At 46.8% G+C, this 15,004-nt stretch overlaps 1 protein-coding gene across 8 annotated transcripts in view; it reads right to left on the bottom strand.

The window, feature by feature from the left end:
• The window catches only part of MSLN (mesothelin), a 47,693-nt gene that overhangs the window by 19,866 nt on the left and 12,823 nt on the right, over positions 1–15,004 (bottom strand). For 3 of the 8 annotated variants that reach the window (XM_068908712.1, XM_068908715.1, XM_068908714.1), the window contains exon 4: positions 3,867–3,952. The exons of 1 other annotated variant lie outside the window; for it this stretch is intronic. In XM_068908712.1, the coding sequence (XP_068764813.1) occupies positions 3,867–3,936 (70 nt within the window). In that variant the 5' untranslated portion in view covers positions 3,937–3,952. Of the gene's footprint in view, positions 1–3,055; positions 3,174–3,866; positions 3,953–4,305; positions 4,412–15,004 lie in introns of those variants that run through there. 4 more of the 8 variants (XM_068908710.1, XM_068908711.1, XM_009670315.2 and 1 more) reach the window with 3 other exon arrangements.

The raw sequence follows: 15,004 nt of genomic DNA, 5'->3' as shown, positions 1-15,004 counted from the left end.
CCGGGAGGGGAGGTTGTGGAGGAACCCACCATCTGGACAAATGGAGGCTGTCCCTACAGTCCATCCACCTGCATCCCTCAGCCATGCCTGTCACTGGAGAGCCCCTCAGTGCCACTGGCAGTAAAAGCCTGCGAACCGCAGTGGGCAGATGCACATGGTCTGGCTGATTAAGCACAGTGATCAAGAAACCCAAAAAGGAGAAGGCAGGGAAAGAAGCAGGGGAAGGGCCTCCTCTTCTCTCCAGGACTTGTTTGCCCACTATCCCTTGTACACCATGGCCAGATAGCTGGTCAGTAATCAGCCCGGAGGCCAGACTAACCGTGCATGTGCTTCCATGACGTCTTTAGATTTGCAGCCATCTACTTGTCTCTTACAGCAATTCCATCATTATCTCGACCATAGCTAAGTCTGTGTTGTATTTCATACATTTCTCAGGCTAAGTCCTCAACTGGATTAAAATCACTGTATTCCGCAGAGCTGTACGTGATGCAGATAATGCCAGAATGTGACAGCCCTCACTCCAGACCTGCCCAAAAGCTTGACAGGGATTTACTTAAAGAAATGAACCTGCCACTACTGCCTCTCGGCAGGCCTGTGCAAGCTCTCCACTTGTCTACACCTTGTTTTCCAACTTTTACGTTGTCCCCTAATGACAATTGCATTCCCCCTTTTTGGGCTGCGTTGCATACTGCTTAGGAAAGCAGGATTTTCCAGCTACCTGCTGTTGCATCCAGGCCACCTTCTCACTCCCTTATTGCTGCAACTTTCTCCCTTTCATCTCCAGCCTTTTCTTAGCACCCAAAGGACTCTCACCTTCTCTGCTGCCGTGAATGCCCTGTCAATGGCGTGATGTTGGAAAGGTGGTGAAATGAAGACTTGGGAAACTAGGAGCAACAGAGACAGCCTCAAATCACACTGGCATTATTATTTACTTTGGATTAGGAGCCAGCCAAGCTCAGCATCCCTTGTGTACAGACAGAGAAAAGCAAAAGGTAGAGTCTTCCCACTAGTTTCTGACAGGACAGAACAAGTGAATGTAATAAAAACAACATGAAATGAGAGGTGGTGAGAGGGAGAAGGTAGTCATTAGAGGCTCCTGGGGTTACACAAGCAGGTTGACAGGCACAATTTGATAGACTGAATCACTGAGGAGCTGTGAACAATCCCTTGAAGCCAACTGACTTCAATGACTTTGGATCAGGCCCTACTGCTGTCAGGAGGCCGCAATGGCAATAGGAATCACCCTGACACCCACCTCATCTCCTGCTTTTTAAAAGAAACGGGCCCACAGAAAAGCCAGCCTGAGCCAGGCTGAGCAATGCCCAGCAGGCACACACAGTTGGGGGCAGAGACCACGCACAGTGCGCTTACCCCATAGTGCTAAAGCGCCCATGACTCACGGCCCTGTGTGCCCACTTCAGGGAAGTAGAGTCAGGATTCAGGTGTTACCTATAAATATTCGGTCAGCAGTGACTCACAGCGGAACATGGAGAAGTCGAGCCCCAAAGCCACAAGCACAGGAACATCTTCCCTTCTGGGGAAGAAGGAGAGAGAAGCTCCCCTCCAGCATGCTGATTTATTATGTGTTGCTGTGTCCTGTGGTTCCTCCACACCATACAGCTAAGAGACTGGGCTGAGCAGTCTCAGGGCAGGAGGCTCCGTCAAACACTTGGCAATACTTGGGCACAGAAATCAATGGAATGGGACACTTATCCCTCAATCAGGATGGGAAAGAAGAGGAAGAAGGCAGCTTTCCTGCGTGTGGATGTGTTCAGCAGCCTAATGACCCACATTAGGAAGGGAATTATAAAATGCTTTGTAGAAAAGCATGAGAGGAGTCTCTGATTAGTAATAACAACTATTTTGATTACTAGCTACACCTTTTAAATCATTTAATTAATGGATAACTGTCACTAAGTAACAGGCAAAGGAGCCATACCCATAGCTGGCCAAACACAGCGCCTTCCTCTACGCCTAATGCACAATAGTTTGCTCCTAGAGAAAGCTGTGAAAGAGTTACAAAATCATAACCAAGAGCTCAATGCCAGAAGCCAGCCCCAAGGCCATGCTTCCCTGCTTACAGACAAAGCCAGAGTTGTTTCTACCATGATAATTGCTTCCTGCTCACCCAAGGACTGGACCTTGGAAATACACAGCCAAGCCCTCTGGCCCTAGTCTTGGAAAGCTCTGAAGCGTATGCTTGATGTTAAGCATGTGAATCAGCCCATTGACTCGAAAGGGCAGTGCTCAGAGACATCCACATGGGGAGAAGGAGGAAAAGGAAGACTGGCTTCTTGCTCTGCAAGATCAGAGAGGCCCCCAACTCACTGCATCACAAAAGGTCCTCACTGTATGACAGCAAATCCCCCGTTGCACTACATCACAATAAAGGCTATGGACTCAGCTTGTGTCATGAACCATCTAAGGTATGTGAGCATTGCTCTGGGAGTAATGCCATTCCAAACCATTGCTAGTAAAGCATGGGAATAAAAACAAAGTACTCCAGGCTGTCACGAAGCCTCCCATAAAGGCACATACGTGGAAGGGACCAGGTCCCCTATCTGCAGAGGTTGTGCTGCTCACAGTCACTGCTCTCCACAGTCCCACCTCACTGAGGGCACTCAGTGCCACAAAGCTGCTGAGCACTGCCTGTTTTCCCAGTGCTTCTTAACCTTTACAATAAGGCCATTCATTTTGATAACATGGCATCACTACGCTTCGATCTCCCACCCTTTCCCTGCTAAGATTAGCCACTGGTCCCTTTGAGAAAGATGTTTGAGGGACTTTCAGAAATCGGTGCCTTCTCTTTCGTTTCTCTTTGATCTGTCCCCAAGAGAGACAGTGTATGCAAGCTGTTACATTCAAATTCGCTATAAGCTCAGTGCGTTTCTGACAGTCTGCCTTTCCTCCATCTCCAGCTATCTAGAGCTTTTTACATAAAAAAAAAATTAATAGATAGATGGGGGCAAGCATGGCCCAAAGAAATTGAGTGATTTCCCAAGGCTGTAGGCTGAGCCACTGGCTGGTGTATGAACGCATCACCAAAATTACTGACCTGCTAGACTTAAAAACAGTTGCTTTAGAGAGCCATTAACTTTTACAAGCAATCTGCACTTCTCCTTAACAGATACATCTCTCCTTGTACAGGATGGTGATATAAACTTTTCAGACTTTCATCAGGGTGTCCACAGTACACTGGTCAGTGGTGAACAGCAGCAACTGCTTAACTAAAGGAATAAAGGAAAAAAAAGAAGTGATCTGCCTACTTGCTTCCCTTCCCTTAGTAGAGAGAACTAAGCCTACTGCAGAGAAAAAGATTATCTCTCTTTTTGTAGCTGTTCCCTAGCTGGTGTCTTATTAGCTTGTTTGTAATGTTGTAAGTTCATGTTTTATTGTCATTAATATTCATTGCAAACATGATCTCAAGTCTGATGAAGAATGAAGGACAAAATGCCAACACTTTCTGAAAGAAACAAAGATCCTGCTTTGGAATCCCTTAGTAACAAAAAAAAAGGGAGGGGAGAAAGAAGAGGAATACAAAAAGAATCAGATGCAGATACGGCTATTTCTTTAGCAACTGCTTTCCCAGAGACACCTGGATACTCTAACAATGGGGCAGCAAGCAGACAGAGTGAGAAGGAATTCTAATTTTGTCCTTCTACTCTGTTAATTAGGAAACGAATATATTTTGGATCTCAGATACAACAATAAATGAGCATAACTAAAGGCTGGGGATTTAGAGCGACAACCAAAATAATTTTCAACGGTCTTTAAGCACAACTCTTCCTTTTGGGGATTATCTCAACTACAGCTGCTAGTGAGGACAATCATCCTGGGACAACCGTCACCTTCGTGGTAGTACTCACCAACTGAAAGGAGGAAGCCCAGCCTCAGATGCAAAGATGTCATTCTTGCAAAGGTCTTCAGGGTGCCCATACATGCAAGGAATCACCTTATTTCAGCCAAGAAAAATCAAATATGAATAGTATTTATTTGCAAAAAACAACTCTGAGACTAGTAAAGTTAAAGGCGCTCAGTAAAACAACAGTCTCACAAACAAGCGTACACATGCCAACACCCTTCACAAAATCTATCCGAAACTGGACCTAAAGCACATAAAACACTACTGAGAGTCCCCTCTGCCTGGCAGAGCGTGGAGCTACATGCAGAGAATTCAGCTCGTTAATCTATATTCGCTGCCAGAGATGCCCTCACATAAGCAGACTCCTCTTTGGTGGAGGAGCATAAACACAACTCCACTTGGAGTTACACAACTCCACTCGGACTGCTAGTTGCAACACTTACCCACAAGCCGCTAGTCACCTGGCCCTTAGTGTGGAGGGCTACAAGCACAGAGGGCTGCTTTTCACTGAACAAACTTGGGCGTGTCTCTGCCTTCTCAAAACTGCATCTGAAATTACAGGATGGATTTGGAGTGCTGGACACACCTATAAGTCTTGGAGAACGCAAAGGTTTGGCAATACAAATAAATGCAGGTGTTATTTATTAACACTTGCCATCCCCTAGGATACAGTAGGAAACACTATGCCCAAAGTAAAGCTACATGAAACGGGCAGGAGGAGAGCAGGAAATAGGCCCGTTCCCCCCTTGTCCTGCACAGGATTCCCATTTGCCATTCACAGGAGGTACCCACGAAGCACAGAACAAGGCTATACGTCCAGCTATACTGGCTCCCAGATCCTCCATCACTAAATTCTAGAGAAACGCTTGCCACCAGGAAGTTTTGCTTGAGCGCAGTTTGAAGCACTTGGTCCTTAAGATTTCTGTTCTCTCCAAATGTCTCCACCTGGGAAACCCCACACAGAAACAGACGGCAGCTCTTCCTTTGGTCAGCCAGGCCACTTTCAGACCACATGTATTTCCAGCTGGGATCTCTGCTTCAGGCTCAGCCTGAAGCATGTAGCTGTCAAGCCAGGGGTAGAGGAATCCGGATAGCTGAAGCCAAAAATACAGCCCTAACAGTAGCATGACATCAGATAAAAAGCTAGGACTGGCACAGACAAATCCCATGGCACAGTTGTTTTATCAAGAGAATATGAAAGACTTTGCTTGCAGAGGTGCTCAGAGGTGCTCATGGCCCACCGGCCTCACACTGAGATGCCTGACACCTGCACCCACAACTGTGATGTGGGTCCTTGCGTCCGCGCTCACCACAGCAGCTCATGAGCGCTTGCTCGCAAGCAGCGTGGCAATAAGACTACTGAGCAGGGATGCTATCATCCAAAGGAAAGTTCTTGGCAATGGCTCCAGAATTGCAGTCCCTGAGATTCCTGTCTCCCTATCATCAGGAATGGAAATGGCCTTTCACTCAACAAACCTTCATTTATTTCCTCTCTGCAAAGTTCCTAGGATGTAACTTTATAGGCTTTCCAATTCCTGCAGGTTGCTCTATTCCAGAGTCTAATCAATGTTCTTACTAAGGAGCTCACATGTGCTTATGAGGAGTTTTTATGCAGGAATTGCATGCTGCAGAGCTAGAAAATGACATGATGGGTTTGCCCTGTTCCTTTGGCTGAACAGTAGTGTGGCTCTTTCCACGGTCTCCCCAGAACTGTGCATCAGCAGTCAGGAGATCTCCTGATTTTGACTGATCTTGCCTTGACCCTAAGCTATTAGTTATCCCATGAGCACTTCAGCAAGAAAAACCTGGCAAGCACAATCACAAGAATAAAAACGAGATCTGCTGCAGATTCTAACAAGGGATAGATATTAATTACATTACTGTCCACTCACCTCACACTTCTCACTGACCAGCACCCTTGGAGATGAGCCCCCAAGCTGCTAAGAAATTGCTCACAGTAACTCTCAATTTCTCTTGATGCAGCAGTGTAATTCTCTATCCTAAGATTTGAAAATTTTGGCTTACTAGCTTCTGTGATGCTGTACAAGGGAAAATTTTCTATAAGCCAGTTATGTCCCAGGCTTAGACTTGTCCCATCATGCGCAGCTGTAACACATGGGTTCGTGACAATGCAGAGAAAAGCTGGTTGACTCACAGTACCACCCTGCACCCAAACCCCTGTTTTCTCTGCACTCCCAGTTTTCTTACAACACTTAACATGTTTATCAGCTATTTCGGAACTAATACAACAATGTTGACTCACACATGTAGTTTGTCTGACTCAGGGGTGCACAGGACACCAATCATTACCCTGCCTCTCATCAATATCCATCATAAGGCATCCACATCTACATAAACTTGAAATATATCATTTTTGTAAATAGCCAGATTCCAAGTTAAAATTAAGAAACTTCTTCTTCAGGAAATTCAAATGAGGTTTCCTTGATATGGATGGGAGATCCTTCAGTCAAGTTTCAAATACCACAGCTTTCAGGGTCTTGCACCTTTTGGGAAATCACCACTGCAAGCAGGCCATCCACATACGGAGGGTCAGATATGCGTGTGCTGCTGTGAGCCTTGGATCACACATGTGGCTGGAAGAACTGTGGGTCCATGTAAGAATCACCCAAGACAGCAACAAACACTGCGTTGCACAGCAGGCCTCTGCTGACTGCGGCCGCACACACGGCTCTTCCCCAGGGAATCAGGAGGTGAAATGCAAGAACAGCAAAGATGTCAAAAGCAGAAAAATCAACACTGAGCCTCAGTCAAGCATGAGGAAACCAGGAGAGGGGGACAATGCAGATGGGACGTCAGGATTTTCTGCTTGTGTTAGTTGGGAAATCATGCATACCTAAAGAGCGCACAGAGCACTCCCTTCACGGAGAGAGAAAACAGAATTCACAAAGGCAAGGAAGAGCTTTCATCTGTAAATCAATTGATGTTTTTCTTAGTTCTGGTCACAAGATGGCTGAGCAGAAGCATCTAGTACCTGGAGTTTGTGTCCATCCTTGAGCAGCTATGAGCCCTGAGCACAGGTGGGAATCCAAGACCGCTAGGTGTGGTGCAGACAAGAAGAAGGTGTTTGATTCAAAGAGCACACAATTTAGGAGAAGATGACAGACGGAGGAGCTCAAAGACTGGAGGACAAGCAATGATTTCAACACAGCAATAGGTAAGCCATCATCACATTTTTTGCATGCTTCAGAACCAAAGGAAAATTATAAGGATTACAACACAATAAGACTGGAGCTCATTTGTGGATATTGTAACTGGTCAAGCGAGTCTAAGAGCTACAGCTGGCTTGCAGATAGAGGATTTTTAGCTTTTGGATGTGATGCCACGTCCAGCCTCAGTGCTCTGCAGCACTGGAGGCTGAGAACAGCAGTTTGGCTTTTTGCAGGTTTTCCTGCACTTCCCAGATCCCAACCTGGCCCAGCCCAGGGACACGGACCACGTTAATACATAATGCTCAGCGCTGCTTAGCGTAGTGGTGCAGTTTTCAGACCAGAGCAGGGTAAGATCACCCTGATGGATGGCCAGAGAAGAGAATGTCACAGTCTTACACAAAGCAACATGAGTCTGGACAGGCCAATTCTATGTCCATAAGTCAGTAGTAAACTTGATGCTAACTGGAAGGGACGTGGCCTATGAGTTTTATTCCTATTATCTGAATATCCTTTGCAGCACACAATGATCTGGGTGGTTACTGTGACTAAGCAAGACTGAGATATTCACAGCCCACGCTCGGGCAGATGAGTCTTTTGGCGGACAGAGCACAGCACGCTTTGAGCCCGAGAAGTGGAGCTCTCCCTGACATTAGCCTCATCTGCACCCTGTTCCCTTTCTAAGCCCTGCTCTCCCCAACCTTTAGGTACTTTTCTCTTTTTCAGCATCAAGCTTCTTGGCTGCATACGAATGGGAACCCATAGCATGCAACACGAACGCTAGCAAAACTTCTCCGTGGGTGACAACCAGAGATCTCCTCTCCCTCCTCTTTCCTGAGAAACACAGAGCAGGAAGGGGCTCTGATACCGCCTTGTCCATCCCCTGCCCCATGGTGTGACCATGCAGCCAGCCTGCCCTTGCATAGGGGATTTTGAAGCTCACTCGTAATAACAACTTTTCTCAACACAGTAAATTAGGAAACCTCTCTGCCTTCATTTATCCCTCTTCACAAGCCTCCTCTTCCCTATATTGAATAAATCCAATGCCTTCAACGTCATCTTGCCTTCTGCTCTAATGCATGACTTTCCCTGTGATAGCAAGTAAGGAGTGAAGCCGAGTTTTGCATCGTGATCTCTCATGTGCACACCACGGGGCCTGAGTAAGAGAGGAGCCTGCAAAATCTGCAGTGGGAGGGCAGGAGGGGGCCGCGTCTGAAATGCGGTTTGTACCACAGGAAAATGAGTCAGTACATTAATATCCCTCTTCTCACCTGGCCTGACTGTGCATGCATGGCTTCAAGTATGGCTCAAGTGTTCTTCATTCCCACTACATTGTACAATGGATGTCCTAGGTGTTCCTGCCATGTTAAGCCAGGTGTGGCAACAGGCAATAAACCCTTCCTGGTCCCATCTCCAGCTCGCACCCCACCCATCCTGCTCAGCTCAAAGTCATTGCACTTCCCCAGAGTTTTCATGCAAAACAACACGAGCCTTGAGCTTCTACAGAAAAGTCAAGTCTCCCCTTACTTCAGGAGAGTCCTCAGGGAAAGCAGAGCTGGTTAAGCTACATATATGCTCACGCTACAGGTGAAAAACACACCAGCACACATGGGCCCAAGGACTAGCAAATTGCAGGAGAAAGTACTACCCCAGAGGGGTCGATACAGAACATTTGACCATGGGTTTGGTACTGCATGTACAGGATGGGACTCACGTTTTTACTAACGTAAGTGAGAGTCCAACCACAGGCGAGCTTCTCTGCAACCTTGCGTGGGCCACTGAGACTCTTGACTGAGTCCAGATAACACTACCACAGCACTCCTTTTCATTAACCCTAAGCCTCCCCAGAATTTTTTAAGCTGCTTCTTTATAGTTCCCTGTAAAGAAGGAAAAGTGTTTCACGAGGCTCCCCATTCAGAAAGGCTGCTTTAATTTGGCTCAGCACTGGTTCAAATATGGGCAGAGATTTAAGAGCCTCTTCATGCCATGGCACTATTCACATGCAACATCATGTTGCCAGCCAGTAACAGCACAACAATAGTCTCTTTCCTAGAACAGCTCCTTTCCTGTGGAAGTCTTTACAAAACCAAATGAATTTTCTCAGAAATTTGCAGGAATCCAGAGAGGTATGTTCTAGAGTTGGGTAAGTCAGTCATTTACTGACTTTGGCTTTTACTGGATCAAAGGGCTACAGAAACAGGCAGTGCATTCAAGCTACAAGCATTAATGTTTCAGAGCATACCACAGCCCTTGGGAGACTTCACTTAAACAGATCACCTGCTAGAATTGAATGCCTAAAAACGATAGTGCCATCAATAAAAACCACTAACCAGTCAACATGGCTACTTCTGCACAACCATACAAGAAGAACAAAAGGGATACGAGCTTTTCCTGCATCTCAGCAAGGCCCTGTCCTCCGTGGGCATGCCGCTGGACTGGAGCGCAGAGTACCAGCAGCTGGGCATGTCTGCCCAGCACGCAGCAGACATACAGACATATCTGCAGGTTAGGCTTTTTTGCATTGCTCTCTGCTTCCCATTTTAATAGGCTCTCGGCACACTGGGACCGCACTGGCCCTGGTACAGGGGGATGCCTGCGTTTCACACAGCCCCTGGCTCCAAGTCGGTGAATGATGAAGAGGTAAATGGGGTTGTTCACTGTTCTTGTGAGCACAGAGACAGCCCTTACAAGAGGAGGCTTATTCGGACAATGCATATCCCAGAGTCATCAGGAGGAGAAATTTAAGAATAGGAACAGCAGCACAAAATGAAGAAACTTGTTGAAGAGAAACTAAAAGGGGCAGTTAAAAGGCTAAAATTTTGCAGGCGGCATGGAGATTACGTAAGGACATACTGGAGGCTGAAAGCACTTGTACACCACCTTGCAAATAAAAGTGAACTATAACAGTTGAACAGAAGGGCAAAGGACGCTACTAGAAGTAAGAAGATGCCTTCAAAAACTTGATGCTATTTTTCTGTTTCTCATTAGCTGTCCCTAAGCAAGAAATCTGTCAGGGCCCTCAAGGGCCACAGCATGTTCTAGGTATAAAAAGACAATCTAGAGAGATACAGCTCTAACAGGGAAATTAAATTCATTCTTTGTATCCATGTTGCTCATGCTAGAGCCCTTCATTACATGAGTAAACCAAAAAATGAATTTCATATGTAGATATTGGCAGCAGAGGTTACAGAACAAAACACTTGCATTAAATCACACCAAAATACCCAGACAAGGTAGACTACAGCAGAGCCTCCTGCAGGAGCTCAACACGACATAGCTGTGGTGTCCAACCCTTCATCTGAAAAAGCCTTTGGACCACAGGACTGAAGGTGACACACACAACAGCAGCTTTTAGGAAGGTCTCCAAGGGATACTGGGCAGAGGACCAGAAGGAAGGACAGAGCCATGAAGGCCAAGCCTCAGTCTAGAGCAAATCTCTTCTCTTTGGTGGGGCGAGGAAAGGATGGGCTCGCTGTCAGAGTCAAGGGAGGTAGGTGATTCCCTTTCAAAGGGTTTTGCCTAGAGCTGACTTAAGGGGATAGAGGTGATGCAAAGTCCATGGTATAAGGTATGAACATCTCCAAGCCCACAAAAGAGGTGTTATGACACAGTCATCACTTGCACTTGGCTCACCTTTTATCCTCACTGTACAGATCTCAGGCTTGCTGAGACTTGGCACATAAAGGAAGACACCTTGATAACTGAAGCAAGGCTCTGTGAAACCTCTCCCCTCCTTATCTCTCCAAAAATGCAAACAAGGATACACTCCTAAACAAACACCCGCATTTGAAAACTATGATTTCAGTGGCAACAAACCAACTCATGTTGCTCCATGCCTCATTGCTCCCTCTGCTCAGCAGCCTTACCCTTACTCCTCCTGCTCTGGACCAAAACAGCTGCCACCCATATGCAGAATCACAAAAAAGAGAGTCAAGGCCCATAAGGCCTTTACTAGTCCATCTCCTGGCTTAAGAGAAGATCAGTCTTGTATCTATCTACTCTGCCCAGAACAATCTTCCGGGTTGGCACCCTGAAAGATTTTGATTTAAGGCAGTAGATGCATTTTTTGAAAGCTCCCTCTTGCAGATAACCTATAAATAAGGGTTTTCCCCTTGAATGTTGTGCTGCAGTCAGCATTGCTAGGGAGAGAGCTTTAGCTTAGATAAGCAACTTTGATGTCTGGCATCGCAGCCTTTGCATCACAGAGTATTTTGGCCCATTTTTGGCGGTGTAGCATCTTCTTCCTTTGGGAATCAATGGATTCAAATGGACCAAGCAGCGGGATGGTTCAGATTGGAAAAGGAGGGCACTTGTCACACATGCAATTATGTTGCACAATTCTTTGCCTCAAGGGGCAGCAGGTACTAGAAGCGACCACTGGCTCAGAAAGTTACTGAATAAAATCACAAGAGAAATCCACTGAGAGCTATCAAACATGCAGACACCACCTCTGGCTCAGGAGCTCCCCAAACAAGAAGGCATTTGGGACAGGAGAGTATGCTGGGGAACACACCCTCCCTCTTGCTCTTCCTTCTTCCCTAAATGTACGCTATTGATCGCTGTTTGAGATAGGATAATGGGTCGAGTCCAGCATGGCCATTCTTTCAGCTTTTCCAATTTTATTTTATTGCTGCATGTTTTGAGAAATTACACCATTAGATACATTACCAATGCAAGTGCAGTTTCAAATTGACAGGACTCATTCTTATCTCCGCGTAGATCCTTAAAAGAATGCGTAAGCACACAGTACACATGCAGCTATGTGCTTACGTGGTGCTATATACCTGCTTCTTATATGCCAACTATAGAAAGACTTTTATAAACAAGATAATATTTGGTTCAACAAGCAGCTGTCTCACCTCTGTTTGCTCAAGCATTGGGTTACAAGCTGGGAGCACATGAAGAGAAACATTGTTGGCTTCAAAATGCCACTCAACCCTCACCTACAAATGCCAGTGGGGTCACCAGAACCTCACACTGAAGGTTTGTGTTTTACAGCTCACATACAGCCACCCCTCCTCACCTCCCTGTGCTGACAGGCAGTCCCTCCAGCAAAGCAGCCATGGAAAGAGACTGTCTGATAACCGTGCACCAAGCTGTCTCTCTTTAATTGCTCTCCCCATAACACTCCACAGGGGACAATGGGAGCCACACTTCTTGCGTCTAACAATGGCAGGCCTTTACTCAAGGCTACTTCTAAGTTACAGAGGAGGAGACAGAAAAGCTGAGGGTCTCAGACCCCTGCATACCAACACACACACTGAATTCCTCGGCCACCTCAGGACTAGAACCCAGTCCTGATTTATCCCCTGTTGTAGTAACTCCAGGGCAAACCCTGCTCCAGCCACTGAGCCCTCCTGGAGCTTTTCTCTGCATGTTGCTAAAGGAAGTGTCATGTTGGCTAATGCAAAGACAGCACAGATGATTAAGATTTGGGATATAAAGGCCAATTAGCGTTGAACATCAGAGTTTATGCCTGGAAGTAAAACTCATTCTCCATGTGACACCTTGCCTGAGGTTTACACAAGAATATTTTGCTGGTTTTCCACCACCCTTCCTCTTCTTCATCTGTAATCATGTTTGTGTTGCATGAAGTCAAAAACCACCTGCATCTGACACTTAAACGTTGTCCTGAACAATCTTTAAAAAAAGGAAAATACCCTGAAGTTTGATTTCCCTCTCTCTTAGCAAGGTTTCTGTTTGTGCTGATTAGTGGCTGGCTGCACTAGAGAGCAGGAATGTTGTTTAGCCATGCCATAACCCTGCCCCTTTAGCTACCCATCTGGGCAGGATCTTGGGGCTATGCCTCCCGGGGGCATTCCTGACACGTCAGTGGCCAGAAGTAAGAAGCACGACCAGTTTTAAGGTCACTGACGTTAGCTGAAGACAAGCTTTCAGCAGGAGGAGGCTCAAAGCTGACACCCGTTCCCTGGAGCCCAGATCAGACTCAAAAGGCTACTCAGGATAAACTAGGCCATTAAAATGGTGGCCCTCAGCCAACAGATCTGGCTGTACATGGTGCCGACAGCATGACAAGCCTTCGTTACCAGCGCTCCAGGAGCGGCGCTGCCCATGCCCGCTGCAGTGCCATGGTCTCACGACTACCCCAACGGCTGGCACATGCTCCGCTGCAGGAGGGCCAGGCAGGGAAGGGTGAATCGGTACCCAGCAAGGCTTCTGCCCTATCTGGCTCTGCCATAGGTATCCTCAGTGCTTAGACATCTCTGTCATGTGCTGAAGCGCAGCAAAAAGAGGCTATAATTGACAGGCACTCCCTATCCTCAAATACAGAGGAGCGCTGCCTCTGTATTTATAGCTTCAAGAAGACGGTCTCCTGAGTCAGCTGCCTGCCAACAGAGTTTGCTTGCTCGCAGTTCCTTCCCCTTATAGCAAGGCTGACACCTTGTGATGCAACAGAGCAGTCTAACCTCCCTCTCCTACATACATATATAATTATATCTGTGTTCATAGAGTCACCTATGCTGGGTGACAGGCCATACACTAAGCCCAGGAAAGACAAAAAAAGAGAAAGCCTGCCTCACAAAAGTCACAACGATCTAGCTCACGAAGCAGAAAGCCTAACTCACTCTCTAGCAGGACTGCAAACCCATCTCTCATTCTCTCCAAATTCCCATTAGCCAAAGGCCCCAGCCCTAAACAGGCTTCTTAAGTACCTTCTCTGGGCTGCTACTTAGCACCTTGCTAAGCTGAGCACCTGCAAGGGATTTGGCTTCAGGTCACAGTGCCCCACCTTGCCCTGCCTCTAGCAGAAATGTGCTCTGCAGCATAGGCTAGGGAAGGTTTAACTCCTTCATGCTGTATGTATATGTTTGCTAATATTAAGCATGTGCCAAGCAGGACAATCTATGAGCCTGGCTGAACATTAGGATCAGAACAGGGCATGCAGTCAGGAGATAGGAATTTTGCCAGGCTGTGTCCTTATTCTCCAGGACAGGAAGGGCAAGAAAAATACAGATTGTGTCCAAAATGACAGGCCAAGGTCAAAGCTGTAATGAGAACTGGGGAGGGGAAAGCAAGAAAAGCATCCAGGGTCAGTTCCCACTGCCTATGCCTCCTGCAACTTGCCAACCCTCCAGCTACTCGTAAGGATCAAGCCTTTCCTGGCACAGGGGGCACAGCCCCAAAGGTGCGCACAGCCCTGTAGCCCTTGCAGCGCCTTTGCTCTGGTTCGTGGACATCTGCCACCATGTCCCTGGGACCAGGTGGCGACAAGGGCCATGCAAGCACCAGAGGGCACCAGAGCAGCACTGCTTCTCTGCCAGCCTGTCCCAGGAATCCCTGCTGCAGCCATTGGATGTCTCTGCTAAGTCAGATACCGGGGGTGTCAAAAGGGAAATATTCCGGACAAATGTTACTCATATCTGGTAATTCCTCAACCATGCATTCTTTTACATTTGTTTTCATTCTGCCACCACATTTTGAGTTGTAACAATTCCTCACAGACAGAAATACCAAAATCCAACCATCTCTATAAAATAGGTCAAATTCAGACTCTGTTAGCTAGGACAACACTCACATCCATGCGTACCCATCGCTAGCCCCCTCCATACAGTCAACAGCTCAGCCATCTTTTCCCTGTCTCAGTCCCCAGACCCCCAGGCAAGTCCACGCCTTCTGAATGAGTATCTGCTGGCGACTCATCAAACGAACAGTTGTAGAAATCTGCCTCTGTAGTTTTGTTTTCATGCTAGAGAAACAGAAGTGGGATGGACTGACATTAATGTCAAAGCTAATTTGAGCCTGGACAGGGAAACTGAGAGATGTCTAGAATGGCTATTTTCTGTAAAGATTTAACTACTATTGAAAAAAAAAATGGAGTCTGTAACTATTGCTGGCTTAGCCTCCTTAATACTATGATTCTTCAGCCTGTACTGTGACTCTTTCCACAGTGGGTATTTATCCTCTAGTTTTACGCACCTGAGCCCCAAATCTACATTCCCACAGGCCACACATC

The sequence above is a fragment of the Struthio camelus genome, chromosome 15, assembly GCF_040807025.1.
Source record: "Struthio camelus isolate bStrCam1 chromosome 15, bStrCam1.hap1, whole genome shotgun sequence".
Classification (NCBI taxonomy): domain Eukaryota; kingdom Metazoa; phylum Chordata; class Aves; order Struthioniformes; family Struthionidae; genus Struthio; species Struthio camelus.
Note: the sequence above shows the minus strand (reverse complement) of the source record. Positions and strands in the feature narration are given on the sequence as shown.